The 15,242-nt window shown below is 33.8% G+C and overlaps 1 protein-coding gene across 1 annotated transcript in view; it reads left to right on the forward strand.

The window, feature by feature from the left end:
- Positions 1 to 12,903, forward strand: part of NYAP2 (neuronal tyrosine-phosphorylated phosphoinositide-3-kinase adaptor 2) — a 240,050-nt gene extending 227,147 nt beyond the window's left edge. The window contains exon 6 of the mRNA XM_063097781.1: positions 12,676 to 12,903. Coding sequence (XP_062953851.1) covers positions 12,676 to 12,903 — 228 coding nt within the window. The remainder of the gene's footprint in view (positions 1 to 12,675) is intronic.
- The last annotated feature ends 2,339 nt before the right edge of the window (positions 12,904 to 15,242 follow it).

Raw genomic sequence — 15,242 nt, forward strand, 5'->3', positions numbered from 1 at the left:
TTCCTTTTTCTCCGCAGCCTCGCCAGCATTTATCGTTCAGAGTCTTTTGGATTTTAGCCATCCTAACTGGGGTTAGATGGTATCTCAATGTGGTTTTGATTTGCATTTCCCGGATGCTGAGTGATGTTGAGCATTTTTTCATATGTCTGTTGGCCATTTGGATATCTTCCTTAGAGAAATGCCTACTTAGCTCTTTTGCCCATTTTTTAATTGTGTTGCTTGTTTTCTTCTTGTAAAGTTGTTTGAGTTCCTTATATATTCTGGATATTAATCCTTTGTCAGATGTATATTTTGCAAATATTTTCTCCCACTCTGTTGGTTGTCTTTTAACTCTTTTAATTGTTTCTTTTGCTGTGCAGAAGCTTTTTAGTTTGATATAATCCAATTTGTTTATTTTTCCTTTGGTTGCCCATGCTTTTGGGGTCGTATTCATGAAGTCTGTGCCCAGTCCTATTTCCTGAAGTGTTTCTCCTATGTTTTCTTTAAGAAGTTTTATTGTCTCAGGGTGTATATTTAAATCCTTAATCCATTTTGAGTTGATTTTAGTATACGGTGAGAGGTATGGATCTAGTTTCATTCTCCTGCATATCGATATCCAGTTATCCCAGCACCACTTGCTGAAGAGGCAGTCCCTTCCCCAGTGAATAGGCTTGGTGCCTTTGTCAAAGATCAGATGGCAGTAAGTGTGTGGGTTGATTTCTGGATTCTCTATTCTATTCCATTGGTCAGTGTGTCTGTTTTTATGCCAGTACCATACTGTTTTGGTTATTATAGCTTTGTAGTATAGCTTAAAGTGAGGTAGTGTTATGCCTCCAGCTTTATTTTTTTTGCTGAGCATTGCTTTGGCTATTCATGGTCTTTTATTGTTCCATATAAATGTCTGAATAGTTTTTTCCATTTCTGAGAAAAATGTCTTTGGAATTTTGATGGGGATTGCATTGAATTTGTATATCACTTTGGGTAGTATGGACATTTTCACTATGTTGATTCTTCCAATCCAAGAGCATGGAATATCTTTCCATCTTCTTGTATCCTCTCTAATTTCTCTCAGCAGTGGTTTGTAGTTCTCATTATAGAGATTTTTCACATCCTTGGTTAACTCAATTCCTAAGTATTTTATTTTTTTTGGTGGCTATTGTAAATGGGCAGGCTTTCTTGATTTCTCCTTCTGCATGTTCACTATTGGAGAAAAGAAATGCTACTGATTTTTGTGTGTTGATTTTGTATCCTGCTACTGTGCTGAAATCATCTATCAATTCCAACAGTTTTTTTGTAGAGGTTTTAGGCTGTTCAATATATAGGATCATGTCATCTGCAAACAGGGACAGTTTGACTTCATCTTTTCCAATCTTGATGCCCTTTATTTCCTTCTCTTCTCTGATTGCTCTGGCTAGTACTTCCAACACTATGTTGAATAGGAGTGGTGAGAGTGGGCATCCTTGTCTAGTGCCTGTTCTTAAAGGAAAAGCTTTCAGCTTTTCCCCATGAATGGATAGGTTTTGATCATAGTCTTTCACCATAGCACATGTGCTAAGTCACATACACTTGCTATCTTGTACTTCCCATTTGTTCCTAAAAGATACAAAGTTAACATCCTGTTTTGTCAACTGGCTTTTGCATTTAATTGTTATCTCGTAATATGAAAATGTGATATATTTTCTAGACTTTGAAATTTTATTATTCCCTAAAATTTTGCTACAGCAAAGCGTTTTTTAAATGATAGTTTTATGCAATTAGCATCTTTTTTCATGATGGTATGAAAACCATCCCTGGCCCTTTTCTCTTATGAAGCGTTTCTCATGGATATTTTTCTTCTAACGGAACTCAGTGCATAAGCTAACACTTTTGCGCAACTCAGTCAAGAGACACTAATAGCTCACCATGCTTGGAGAAGCATACCTATGTTTGGAAAGATTACTGTATGTGCTTGTTACCATGAGACTGAGGAAAAACAGATTTATTGAAATAAGCTACAGTGTGGCTGGTGAAATAAAAAGAAAAATACCTTCAGAGTGTCTTAGTCTGATGCATTACCCAGAGCAGGTAATGTATTTTCAGTACACAATTATAGGGTAGTGCTATCAGCAAGTAAGTGATTTAAGAAAACAATCATTGTTCTATTGTTATTGTAATTGTTATTATTCACAATTGGACATGTCCTCTATTAGGATGTTCCACACATTAAATATTTTAGTAACAACTTCTTAAAGAAGGAAGTTAGGGGGAAGGTAAAGCTATGAAAACAGAACTACCTTTGCAGTTCAATCTTGGGGTACTAAAATCAATCAAGTGGCAATATTCTGGTGACTTACGAGTGTGTTCTTGTGGATTAGAGGCAAGGAAGCTGAACTGGGGATAGAGGGTCTGATGTGGGGGAGGGAGGTTATCGTGTTCCACTTGGTTGATAATCCCTTTTCACACACAGGATGGAATCTGTCTCCTGAGACTGCTGAATGATCTTTAACCTCTTGTAAACTTGATTTTCACACCTAGAAAATGATGATCACAGGGTTATTGTGAGGCTGAAATGAAATGAAGGATGCATCGTGCGCTCACAGTACCTTGCCCACTGGGAGGATGCGCTACGGTTATTGTGCCCCTGACCTCAATAATAATAAAGATGCAGAGGACGGTAGTCATGATAGTAATGACAGATAATAAGATCAAAATTTCATCTCTCCACCAAAGTTTTGATAGTTTATCAATCCTCAAATATTTCAGCAGCAAACTTTACGATCATTATGTAATCTGGTAATCTTTTTCATGCTGTTTGTTATATGAAGTAAAAGTACCATAACAATCGTGTGTGTGTCTGTGTGTGTGTTTTGCCAGTGTGGACCATTTAAATCACAATTAGCTGTGAGGCAATCTGGTGTAATAATAAAGGCACAGAGACAGACTTTAGCATTTGATGTATTTACCATTGAATTTAAATTCCAGTTCTGCTTTCTACTAAGCACATGATGCTGTGCATGTTACTTAATCTTTTCAAGTTTCATTCCATCATATAAAAATAGCAATAAGGCATGCTTAAGAGTTATTAAGCTTTATGGGAATTGATGTTTGCTCACTGCCTCAGTGCCTGGAACATAATTATGTGCAATCATTGTTGCTGGTATTATTACGTTGTTTATGTTATGATTACTACTTAGATCGTGACAATCTTTCACTCTGAAGTCACATGACTGAAGGTGTATATAACTTGCCAACTTATTTTAGAACTTTTATAAAACCATCGAAGAATGTTTTGAGATCATTCCTTCAGATCATCAACAATCTCACGATATGCGATTTTATTAGCTTTAGGTCACCATTTGTTCTTAAGTGGCATTATTGACTTACATAGTCTTCAGTAAACTTCTATCATTTGATTTTTTAAATAACATGACAACTAAAAGGCTTGTAGAAAGTTTCAATAATTTAATCGTAAATGTATGACATATGCATATAAATATACATAAAAAACATGCATACATATCTAAATGTATGCACAATGGGTGGACTATGCTTGCAGTAATTTGCTAAGACAAAAATCTATTTGATTTCTCCCCCCAAAACCTCAGTTGATTCTTTACTTGTGTGCTGTGCCCAGTATGTATGGACAGAGAATCAGAAGGGACAGACCATAAGAGAATGTTTCTATCCCATCTTGACTTAGTATAACTTCTTATCATCTTTTGCTAGAGATTCTATATTTCTCAAAATGTGACACTCAGACTATCTCCCATCAGAATCACCTCGGAAAGCTAATAAAACCATAACTGCCTGAGCCCCACCTTACCAAGAGCTAGGGTCAGAATCTCAGGGAGGGGTGCCTAAGAATTTGCAATATAATGAAGTCTCAAGAAGGTTGAATGAATACCAAGGCTTAGGGAGCACTGATTTGCCCCTCAGCCTGAGCCAAAGGCCAAGGATTAATGCCCAGAGTCTGAGAAAGAGATATTCTCAGCTGTAGAGCACCCCCTACATGCCTCAGGTTTAGACGTGCCTAAAAATTCTTTCATAAAACCTATGTTCTGAGTCAACATTGCTAATAAGTGAGAGAACACTATAAAGGAATAATGAAGGAAACACTCAATCAATAAATCAGTTAAAGATGAAAAAAATTACAGGCAAAAACTATGACAAAACCTAAAGCTATACCAAAAGTGTGTATTAATTTAAATAATATGATCAAAGTAAAAAAGCTAGGAAAGTTTTATATATAATATTTAATTATCATAATATCTAGACAAAAAAAGCATAATTAAGTTCCACAACATTATTAATGTGAGATTAAAGCCCCTGATCAAATTGAGGCCAATGGAATTGAAAAATTTCTACTATTTTGGCATTGCACACTTACATAATCTGTTCAAATAACTTCATTCTGGCCTTAATAAAAAGAGAGAAAAATCATTTAGTGTGGAACTGTATATCTAGCCTTGAATTTATACTTTTCAAAGTTGTGTAAATAGTGTTTACAAGTGATCGTAAGGCTCCATGAATTATATGACTATACCTTTTAAACATTTTGCATAAAAAAACCATGAGGTAGGATACCTCTATATGCTTTCAATTTATCAATTATTTTATAACATGTACATGGGGAAAACCATGCTCATTCACAGAAAAAGACTTTTTTGCTTTCTGTGTGATGATCACTTCAAAGACTTGTGATTTGATAGCTAAGTAGTAAAGCAATTTTATTAATAAATATGCTGACAGGTGCAGATTAATCACAGCCCTTCCACCTCTACATTGTATCAATTTCCAAAGGTTTATTGAGAGTTTATGTTGCTTCCTATACTTTTTAAAGTTGACCCCTTCTTTCCAAACTATAGTTGAAAAATAATAAAGAAAGGAAAAAAATATAATTCACTAAAATTAGGAAATGTTCTTAAAATAAACTTTTGTTTTCAGGTTGATTCACCACAGTGATACATCATAGGCAACTAAGTAACTGCTACAGAGTTATTAAAACAGGGGATTGACCTAGTATTAAATCTCTTATCTAGAGAATTTAAACCAAGTTATTTATTTTATCTCTTTAACCCCGTGTTCTGCTTTTTCTTATATTGATGGAATTATAAAATGTATTGTCAACATGCCCAAATAATTTATCTAAATTAACTTCCAGAACTGATTTCTGATCTGAGTCTCATCATTTTGGGTTTATCTAATGAGCCAAACTTGATATAAAAAATACTGTAAGCTCATGTGAATCAATGCTGTTGCCTCTGTTTTATAGCTCTTTTCATAGCACCAATATCGACACCATCCTTTTTTAGCCTTACTATCAGACAGCTCTAATAAATACTTGTATTAAGGGTCAACTGGCCATTCACTCAGTTGAAAGCATATTTTGGAACAAGTGTGAAGATCGGGCAATAGTAGTTTGATCTGATAATCATTTGTTATGATGAAGATAAATGGAAACTTAATAAGTTTTCTCATGTTTAATTCATCCATTAGCCAGTCATTTCCCCACTTCTTACAGTTCTGGGATATCATTTATTTGAACTTTTTAGGTACATTTATCATAATAAAGTAGTTACTTATTATTTTATGAATTAGTTGTATTTTTCATCTTTCCAATAGTTTAGGGTTAGCAAATTTTATTTCTGTAAGGGGCCAGATTGTAAATATTTTAGGCTTTGTGAGCCATATGGTCTCTGTCCCAACTACTCAAATCTACTTCGCAGACAATACATCAGCAAATGGGCATGTCTGTGTGCCAAAAATACTTTCTTTTTATATACTCTCATTTGAATTTCATATAATTTCCACTTGTCATGAAATATTCTTCTTCTTTTTTTTTCAACTATTTAACAATGTTAAAAAAAAAAAGAATTCTTGTTCATGAGCTGCACAAACACAGGCAGTGAGCTGTATTTCGCTACTGGTTGCAGCTGGCAAACTCCTGCCCGTTTTCTTGAATATATATGTAAAAAAGTCATGGTAGTTATATGTTTATTTTTTCTGTATGTTATATTAGTAAAGAAGCAACCTCTTTGCCCACCAAATAGGAATGGAAGAACATTCTCTATGAGAGCAGTAACACCCCTGCTGACCTCCTGACTCCTAAGGATAGCGAGGGTACATTTGCAGGTGACTCACTACCTCCCATAATTCCTAAAGAAGTTTCTTCCCCTTTTTGCATCACACCCACTGGACTTCATGCCTCCTCTTCTGTGTCGCCTCATGAACATTATCCATGCTCTCCTGGAGAAACTTTCTGTAAAGATAAAATCCAGAGAACTTTGGTAATTTCAGCTTCCTTTTCACCCAGTTTAAAACTTTTACTTCCTATGCAGGAAATGATAATTTCTCATGAAATAGGTTATCCAGGTTGGGAAAGGTGGCACAGAGAGAGTAACATAGTACTGATAGATTATTTCCCCTCAGATCAGCTGAAAATTAGTATTGATTGTGTGTCTATTATTTAGGAAATTAAATTTCACTCACCAGTCTCAAGACTCATAGTGTACTTAATTCCAAGACCAACATGGAACTTGCTTGACATTGCATCCTGTCTCCTAACTCTTTGATCAATGATTATTTTTCACATGCTAACTAATGAAGCACAAAAATCAAAATCAATAGAGATATGCATGCTTCTGTCAGTTTTATTCTGATGTCATTTTTAATATTGAAATGCTCCAAGTGCTTATTTCACAGTATTTTTTCTATTTAAAATTAATGTATTTTGGAAAATTGAATACTTAAATATTATAGCGATTTATTATTTTGCTGCATGCTTTAGAAATAATTTTAGAAATAGTTCTTTGTTCTTTGGGAAAAATATACTCAATCACAGGAAGTACTAAATTTCATTTCCTAGAGAAAGTAATTATTGAAGTGAACTAAAGAATCTTTCTCATTTATGTTACTACTGATGCACTGGAAAATCATCAGATGAGATCATTATAACGTACGGGGCCTTATCCCTTTACATGCTTTCTAGTTCACTTCCTCTTTTTTTTAATTTTTTTTATTTTTATTTATTTATTTTTTTTTGTCGTTTTTTTCGTGACCGGCACTCAGCCAGTGAGTGCACCGGTCAGTCCTATATAGGATCCGAACCCGCGGCAGGAGCGTCGCCGCGCTGCCAGCGCAGCACTCTACCAAGTGCGCCATGGGCTCGGCCCAAGTTCACTTCCTCTTACAACCATGTCAAGTGTGAAGTATGTACCAACACATATACTATATGTATAAATTATGTACAAAGTATGAAAATGTACACGTGAAGTATATACAAATATACATACTATGTATATATAAATTATGTACAATATTTATACAATGTATATAGAAAGTTCAGAGACACATGATTTTTCAATGTCATGTAACTATCAGAATCTCAATCAAGTCATTTAAGTCTCTCCATTACACCATATTGTTTCATTTTATGCATGAAAGATGCAGTTAAAACTAGCATTTAGCAAGAATATGATTTTTTAAAAATATACACTATATACATATATATTTTTTAAAAATTTTAGAATCCTTTTAGATTTACAAAGAAGTTACAGAGAGTGTGCAGAGATTTGCTGTATATTCCACATCCGTTGTTTCCCCCATCATTATACCTTACATTACTATAATTCACTTGTCACAACTAATGAATCATTAGTTGACACATTATTATAAGTTAAAGTCCACTCTCTTCCAATTCCCTTAGTTTTTATGTAATGTCCTTTCTCTGCTCTAGAGTCCCATCCAGGACAACACATAAATTACATTTAGTCGTTGGGTTTCCTTAACCTTCTTTCGACAGTGACAGTTTCTCAGACTTTGCTTAGTTTGGATGACCTTGGCATCGTTAAGGAGTACTGGTCTGGTATTTTGTAGAATGTCTCTCAATTTGGGGTTGCCTTTTGTTTTTTCTCATGAGTACAGTGAAGTTAATGGGTTTGGGGGAGGAAGACAGCAGAGGTAAAGCGCTGCCTTTCTCATCACATCCTAACAAGGATACATACTACTCACACGACTTACCACTGTTAATCATCTGCTGGAGATGGTGTTTGTGGGTGTCTTGTCCATTAGGGCTGCCATAACAAAATACCATAAACTGAGTAGCTTCTAAACAACAGAAAGTTGTTTCTCATAGTTCAGAGGCTGGGAAGTACAAGATCAAGGTGACAGCATGGTTGGGTTCCGGTGAGCACCCTCTTCCAGTTTCTGGACCTCCAACTTCTTGCTGTGTCCTCACATGGCAGAAGGGGGAAGACCTCCCTCGGACCTCCCTTGGATCACTTTTATAAGCCCAACCCCCCCATGCTGTCCTTTTTGGAAAGAAGTCATTGTGTTTAGCTGATACATGAAAGGTGGAGATTTACGTTTCACCTCCTTGAGAAAGAACGTCACTTGATTTTATTGGCATGAGCTTAATATCCAAGAATATGTTAATACAAAAATTGTCTCCAAGAGATGTTGTGTCCATGGTGAATGAACAATTGTGTTGCAATGTCTCCAAATGTGTACTTACCTACTGATGTATATAATTTTTTCTTTTCTTCATGGTATATACAATAAATGCATTTAGACTAAAGATAAGAAATAAGGCCAATTAATTAAATAACTAAACAAGAGGACTTTATTTACTGGGCTCAATTGTAAATTAATTGTTACAGACAGTTTCCAAAGTTTTTTAAACTCTGGGGAGAGGTGGAATGGGATTTTATAGTTCTACTTTAACAATATGAAGAATTTTGTGATAAAAAAATAGAAAAGTGATTAAATTTTTATGGATAATATTCTTAACGCATTTTATATAACTGATAAAATGCAATTTATGTCCAAAATAATGAATGAAAGCATAACATTTTACTATCAGAGTGAAAAATAATATTTAGACACATTTTTTTTTGGGGGGGGGCAGGGATTTGACCATGTAAATGTGCACAGCAGCAACTCTGGAGTTCAATTTGGTGAATTAAAAAGATTATGCACCCAAACATGTGCTATTTAAAAGTAATTATGGGAGGCAGATTTATCTTCCTACAAATAAATCACATTCTACATTCATTAATGTTATCTGAATGTACAAATAATTTTCTTGGATATTTTAAGTGAGAAAAAATGTTGATAGTACATTTAACATATGATTCTGTACTAGACTCCACTTATTAACGTATTTTAAAATGTACTTTTGTTTTGAGTTGGCAATCTTCCAACAACCTATATTTGAATTACCTTCTAATGTCTAGCACTCTTTCATGAATTGGGCAATGCTTTTTCATTGACTGTGTATCTGGTCTCCAAAAAGCTGGAGTTACATATCATGGATATAGTCTTAAAAAAAAGTGATTTTCTTCTATTAATGTTTTAGATCATTCTATCAAGTGGGTGTATAACTATTTTAAAGTGTAAGAAAAATGTGAAGAAAATGAAAGCCATGCTTATAACCCTTTATTCTTACCCTCTATTTTTTTAGATTTTTAAAGAATTTATTATTCTTAATAAATTTACACACTTGTATAGCATAAATTTCTAGTGGACACAAAACACATTTATTATAGATAATACAAGGCAGTCTCTGCATATATGAGATGTTATAAAAACTATGACATATATTGGAGATACTGTTGTCAAAGCAATCCAGGAAAATTATTTTGCAGTCACACATGCAGATTTACAGCATAAAAATATTAAAAGAAGTTAAGTAACAAATAATTTAATGCTTGTGTAATGAATAAATAAAATAAAATGTAGAAGTGATAGTGTAAGAAATATATTGCCTTAAAGAAGTTTGGAGGTTTTGCAATTATATTGAAATGTGTAGAACCCAGGAGATTTTACTAAGAAAAAAGATTATCTGGACAGTTTTTCTTTTTGAGAGGAAGCAAAAACTGGTGGATGATGGCTTTTATTTAATTCATAAAACTTTTACTGGGAGCCTAGGGACTCTGTTCTACATGTTGGAACTACATGAATGAGATGAATGAGATTTAGGGCCTTTTCTCTGGGAATTTGGTGTTACACATTCGATTATGACAGTTTATCATCACTTAATAAATTTTGCTTGTATTTCCATCAAAATTGAGTTAGTGTATTTTTATTGCATTGATTATCATGTTATAAAATACTGTAAGTCTTTTCAAACATTTCTGAGCCACTTTGACAACCTTCTGTTCAGACACAAACCTGTTCATTAGATTAACTCGAAAAATACCTAGAATTTTATTTAAAAGGTAAACATCCATGGCTAAGGTCCTGAGCTAGGAACTAGAGGACACCAAAAGGCATAAAACACATCACATCCTTTCAAGTTAGTCACATAAAGAATACTTATGTAAGAATATCATCTTCTGGGCTCCAAATTGAAGCCATTGATTTTAATTTCATAAGCATTCTTTTTTAAAGGATTTTTTAAAATTCAAATTCATTGGTTGTACATATTTATGGGGTATAGAGTTGTATTTCAATAAGTGCAATGTGTAATAATCAAATCAGTTAGCATATTCATCATTGCAAAAATTTATTCTTTGTGATGAAAATATTTGAGCTTCTGTCTTCTAGCCATTTGAGAACATACAATAAATTATTGTTAACTGTAGATGCCTAGCACTAGAACTTATTTTTCCTATGTAACTGTAATTTTGTGCTCATTAACCAATTTCTCCCTATCCCTCCTCCACCTCTCAGCCTCTAGTAACTACAATTCTATGCTCTACTTCTAAAAGTTCAACTTATTATTTTATTTTTTTAGCTCCCACATATGAATGAGAACACTTTTTATTCACTCATAAATCCACAATTATATTTGCATCTTTGATTAGTATCTAGAAAGGATAATTGCATGCAATAACATTATTATAATTTCTATATAAAATTCAGGAGATGGAGCATACTGTAGTAGAAAGAATATCAACTTTGGAGTCAGAAAACCTGTGATCTTAACCTAGTTCCTTAAACTTTCTGAGATTCAGTTTTTTAATTGAAGTGTATAGATATATCCTAACTTTTAGTGCGGTTAGAATGATTTAATATAACGTAGATAGAACTCTTTGCATATGCTTGGCAGAGAGTAGGTATGGAAAACTACCAGGTATTTGTCAGTAGTAGAATAATAAGACTTAGGCAATGCTCTGCTGTTTTTAGAATGAGGTGACCTTCATTTTTCCATTTAAAACTCACACCAACTTCTGAAGTATTATCAATTTAGTTATTCAGATAAAGAGACCAAAAAGTGGAGAGACCAGTGGAAATAAGATACATCCAGGATGCAGACCCATGATTTCTAGCTTCAGGTCTTGCCCTCTCTCAAGGATTGGGTCGATTTTGCCTTGTTCACTTCAAAACCTACATGCCTGGCTTTGGGCAAGATATATATATAACTTCTTGAAGTCTTAGCTTCCTCATCTATACCTCAGGAGTGTTGTACTAACTCATCTCCTCAGTTCTTTCCAGTTCTGTGTACACCACAGTGTAGCTGTAAAAGGTACAAGTGTTAGAACTCTTAGATTCAAATCTTGACCCTGCCATTTCTTGGCTCTGTAACTTTGGGCAAGTTACCAAATTTTTAAAATCTCACTTTATTTACCATTATAGGTTAGTAAATAATACTTACTTCAGAGCATCATCACTGTGATGAATAAGTGAATTAAACTATGCAAAGTACCTAGAATGAAATCCGATATACTAAGCATTATATAAATGCTTGCTCTGATTATTATCCTAAAATTCTATTACCAAGTTTGGTGACTTCAAATGATCTATTTTAACCCTTCAAGTCATAGAGTAAATTTGCTTATCCATTAAATGAAGTTTCCCTATTCTGGCTAGTCTCATGACCCAAGCTCATTACTGCTCTTGTGTAACAGACTCAATATGCAAGTTCTGTTCCAAATAACAGTTACTGGTAGACATGGTACAACATATACCTGGGAGCAGTGTTTACCTGTTCAACAGTATACGTATGTGTATCAACATAGAGTCCACACTAAACTTTTTCCTGGTAACCCAATTAATCTCATGAATTGGTTTCTCTGTTTCTGGAAATAATTGGAATTTGTGTCAGTGTGATTGTAGAGGCCAATAATTCTAACTTAAACATTTGCTGAAGCATCAAATACTATAGCAAAAACTTATTCACCGAAGAATTACTTAAGAATTTACATTTCAAGCATATGGTGTACACTGAAAGTCATTTCGGTAGAAAGAATTATTAAAAATATTCATTCTACTACATGGTACTTATAAATAAACCCATGTTTAAAAATTATTTCAAGAATAAAAATACTCATTAACATCTTTCAAACATATCACATTTATATTAGGCCTCACTGAAAAGTAATTCCAGTAATTGAATTTAGACATAGTGAGACCCATAAGACAATGGAGTCAACATAAAAGCAATAGATAAATAATTTGCAAATTGCTTAAAAAGCTAAAACAAAAAAGTTTTGTTTTCATATTGTGAACTTTTAGAACATATTGGAAAAACAATTATGCTCAAATCATTGTTAAATAATTTCATTATGTTTACTAATTTAAGTACAAAGTTTATTTATAGTTTCCATGCTTTTATTTTTGTTTTGTAAGAATGATTGCATTTCTTAATTAATTTTAAGAGTTTTTGAAGGAGGTATAGAAACAGCTCATTTTTCTAAATAACTAATAGCACAGTGCAAAAAAATTGCTTTCATTCCATTTCTTTTCCTTCTGTATTCACTCTTTCTTTTTTGCTAGGTGGCATGCATGCAGTGGTTTCATGGAGACCATACAATGCTTGAGATGATTGAGAAAAAGCGTTGCTTGTGCAAGGAAATAAAGGCTAGACAGAAAACGGAAAAGGGCCTTTGCAAACAGGATAGCATGCCTATCCTGCCCAGCTGGAAGAAGAACGCAGGTGCAAAGAAGTACAGCCCTCCACCCTATTCTAAACAGCAAACGGTATTCTGGGATACTGCCATATGAGTGTGTACAGGATGGCGTGAGCTCCACAATCTTTAATACGAAGAGGGAGGTCGACTCGGTCATGTGATAATTAACTGTTACATATCTTCTTTGTTGGAGTGGAATGCCGCAAGAAGCCATGCTTACTTGTGGCAAATTCAAGATAAATTGTATATGTCCTTGCAATTAAGGCACAGTTATTTATCCCGGATTATTTTGAATCCAGAAGATATTAAAATGTAAATATTTTACTAGTTTATGGGTGACACATGAAATAGTACACATTATACGTATAGAAATTACAGAAATATCAAGAATTTACTATATGATATAGTTTCGGTATTAACTGGTTTGTTATCTCTTTTATATGTAATCCCTTGAGGCCTTTTATTATTAATTTTTGCATTTAAAATGTTATTTTTCCCCCTGCCAACATTTGGCTTCTGTACAAGAGCTCACAGCTATAAATCATGTTCAATCACATAATATATGATCTGGTGCTAGTAATGTAGAAAGTTGAATATCATGTTTGTTAAGAGCACCTGTTGCTTTTTAATGTTTTTAAGGGGTTGACAGGAAATGAATGCAAACGTGATGCTTAATTTGGATGTCCTCATTACATTGACACCAATATTTTTGGTACATTGGCTTTATAAGAATTTCTCTTCAATACCCTCTTGTTTATACTAAGCAATGTTTAGTCAGGCTCCAGAGAAAGCTATTAGAATATATTTGGTCATCCCAACAGAAAACATTTCCTTGAGAAATGACTTTAGGGACATGTGTCCTTGCATCATTGATCTGACTGGAGGAGACCAGGGTTCACTGTGACAAAAGAAGGAACAAGGAATCAAAAACTGAAGAGCGTGACTGCTCTCAGTCAGGTGGGACCAGTGGCACTGTAGCCACTGCAATCACTTTTTTAAGTAATGTTTCATGTGTATGCTTGTTTCCCCTAGAAACTGAGAAATAAACATTCAACTATTTACATATTTTAGTACACTAAATGCCAATCTTTCTCAAAATTTAAGTTCATTAATGATAAAGTATTTCTCGTTAATTTTTTGAACCAGTTATCACCACATTTTTGGGTCATAATCTTCATCACACCGTTTCTTACTGATTATGACACCATGACCAAAGAATTATGACCAACTGTTTATTTTATTTTGTTTCAAGGAAGAAATAAGAAATGCAGGGGATGGGGGGATAGGGTGGATTCAATTTTATGTGGTGGTGAAATTTAAGTTAAAAAAATATATATATATATCTTTTAAGAGTAACTTATTAATTGAATATAAATATTGCCAAGGATGAATAAAAAGGAAACTATCACATATATTTTGTATATTTAAATTACTATTTATGGTTCCTAAAATTGACAGTATGTGGTTCATTAACAATCAATTTAGTATTATATTTCTGAGAGAAAAAGTGTGTGTTTGAAGTTATTGTCCTAGTGGTTTTCCTTTTAAGGGTATTGACAGCAACAGTCCAGTGCTGTTCAATAAAACCAAATATAATGGGAATTAGGGAATTTTTGTAATCTATATTGCTAAAAATGTAGTAATGGTTTATCAGTAACAGTTCCTTTCAAAAGCCTTTAAAAAGTTAAAATTTTTTAATGTTTTATAATTAATGTATATTTTAACGTCCAATTAGAATTCTGAAAGAATAAGGAAAAAGGTAAGTGGGAGCACGTGTATGTTGTGTGTGTGTGTGTGTGTGTGTGTGTATGTGTGTGTGTGCTTGCGTGTGTGTGTGTGTACATGTGAATGAGTACTCAGTGGGAGAATTGTATACATAAAATGTTTACTGAAGTTTTAGGTTTTCCTTGTGTAATAGAGGTGGTAAAAAAAAAAGCAGAATCACAAGTCCAAGAAATGATGGAAGGATCTTAAGTAGCTTAAATAAACTCTGCCACCATGTTTCACCAGCTATAGATTGTGTTTTAAAACCAGCAATCAATGGAGCACAAATCTAAGAGTGACAAAAATATAAGATTAAGTCAGAAATGAAATAAAATGTGTTTATGACCCAAGTTGTTATCCTGATTTAAGTTATTACTAACACATATACCCCAGTCAATCAATCAGACACAAGACATCAATTCTCAGCATCTTTACGGTTTGGCACATGTATGTTCAGGCTCAGTATGGTAATGATTATCCCTCCTTTGCAATTTATATTTAGGTAACATCTTTCTGTAGGGAGATGCAAGTGTGTTTTTCAGATGTTGATCTCTCTGAATTAGGTAGAAGACAATTTTTAATGCTGGCCACGTCGAGAAGAAAACAGAGGTACTAAAATGATTTGTTATCGATTCAGCCATTCCCATTTGTTCTGTCAAACTTATGCTA

The sequence above is a fragment of the Cynocephalus volans genome, chromosome 1 (assembly GCF_027409185.1).
Source record: "Cynocephalus volans isolate mCynVol1 chromosome 1, mCynVol1.pri, whole genome shotgun sequence".
Taxonomy (NCBI): domain Eukaryota; kingdom Metazoa; phylum Chordata; class Mammalia; order Dermoptera; family Cynocephalidae; genus Cynocephalus; species Cynocephalus volans.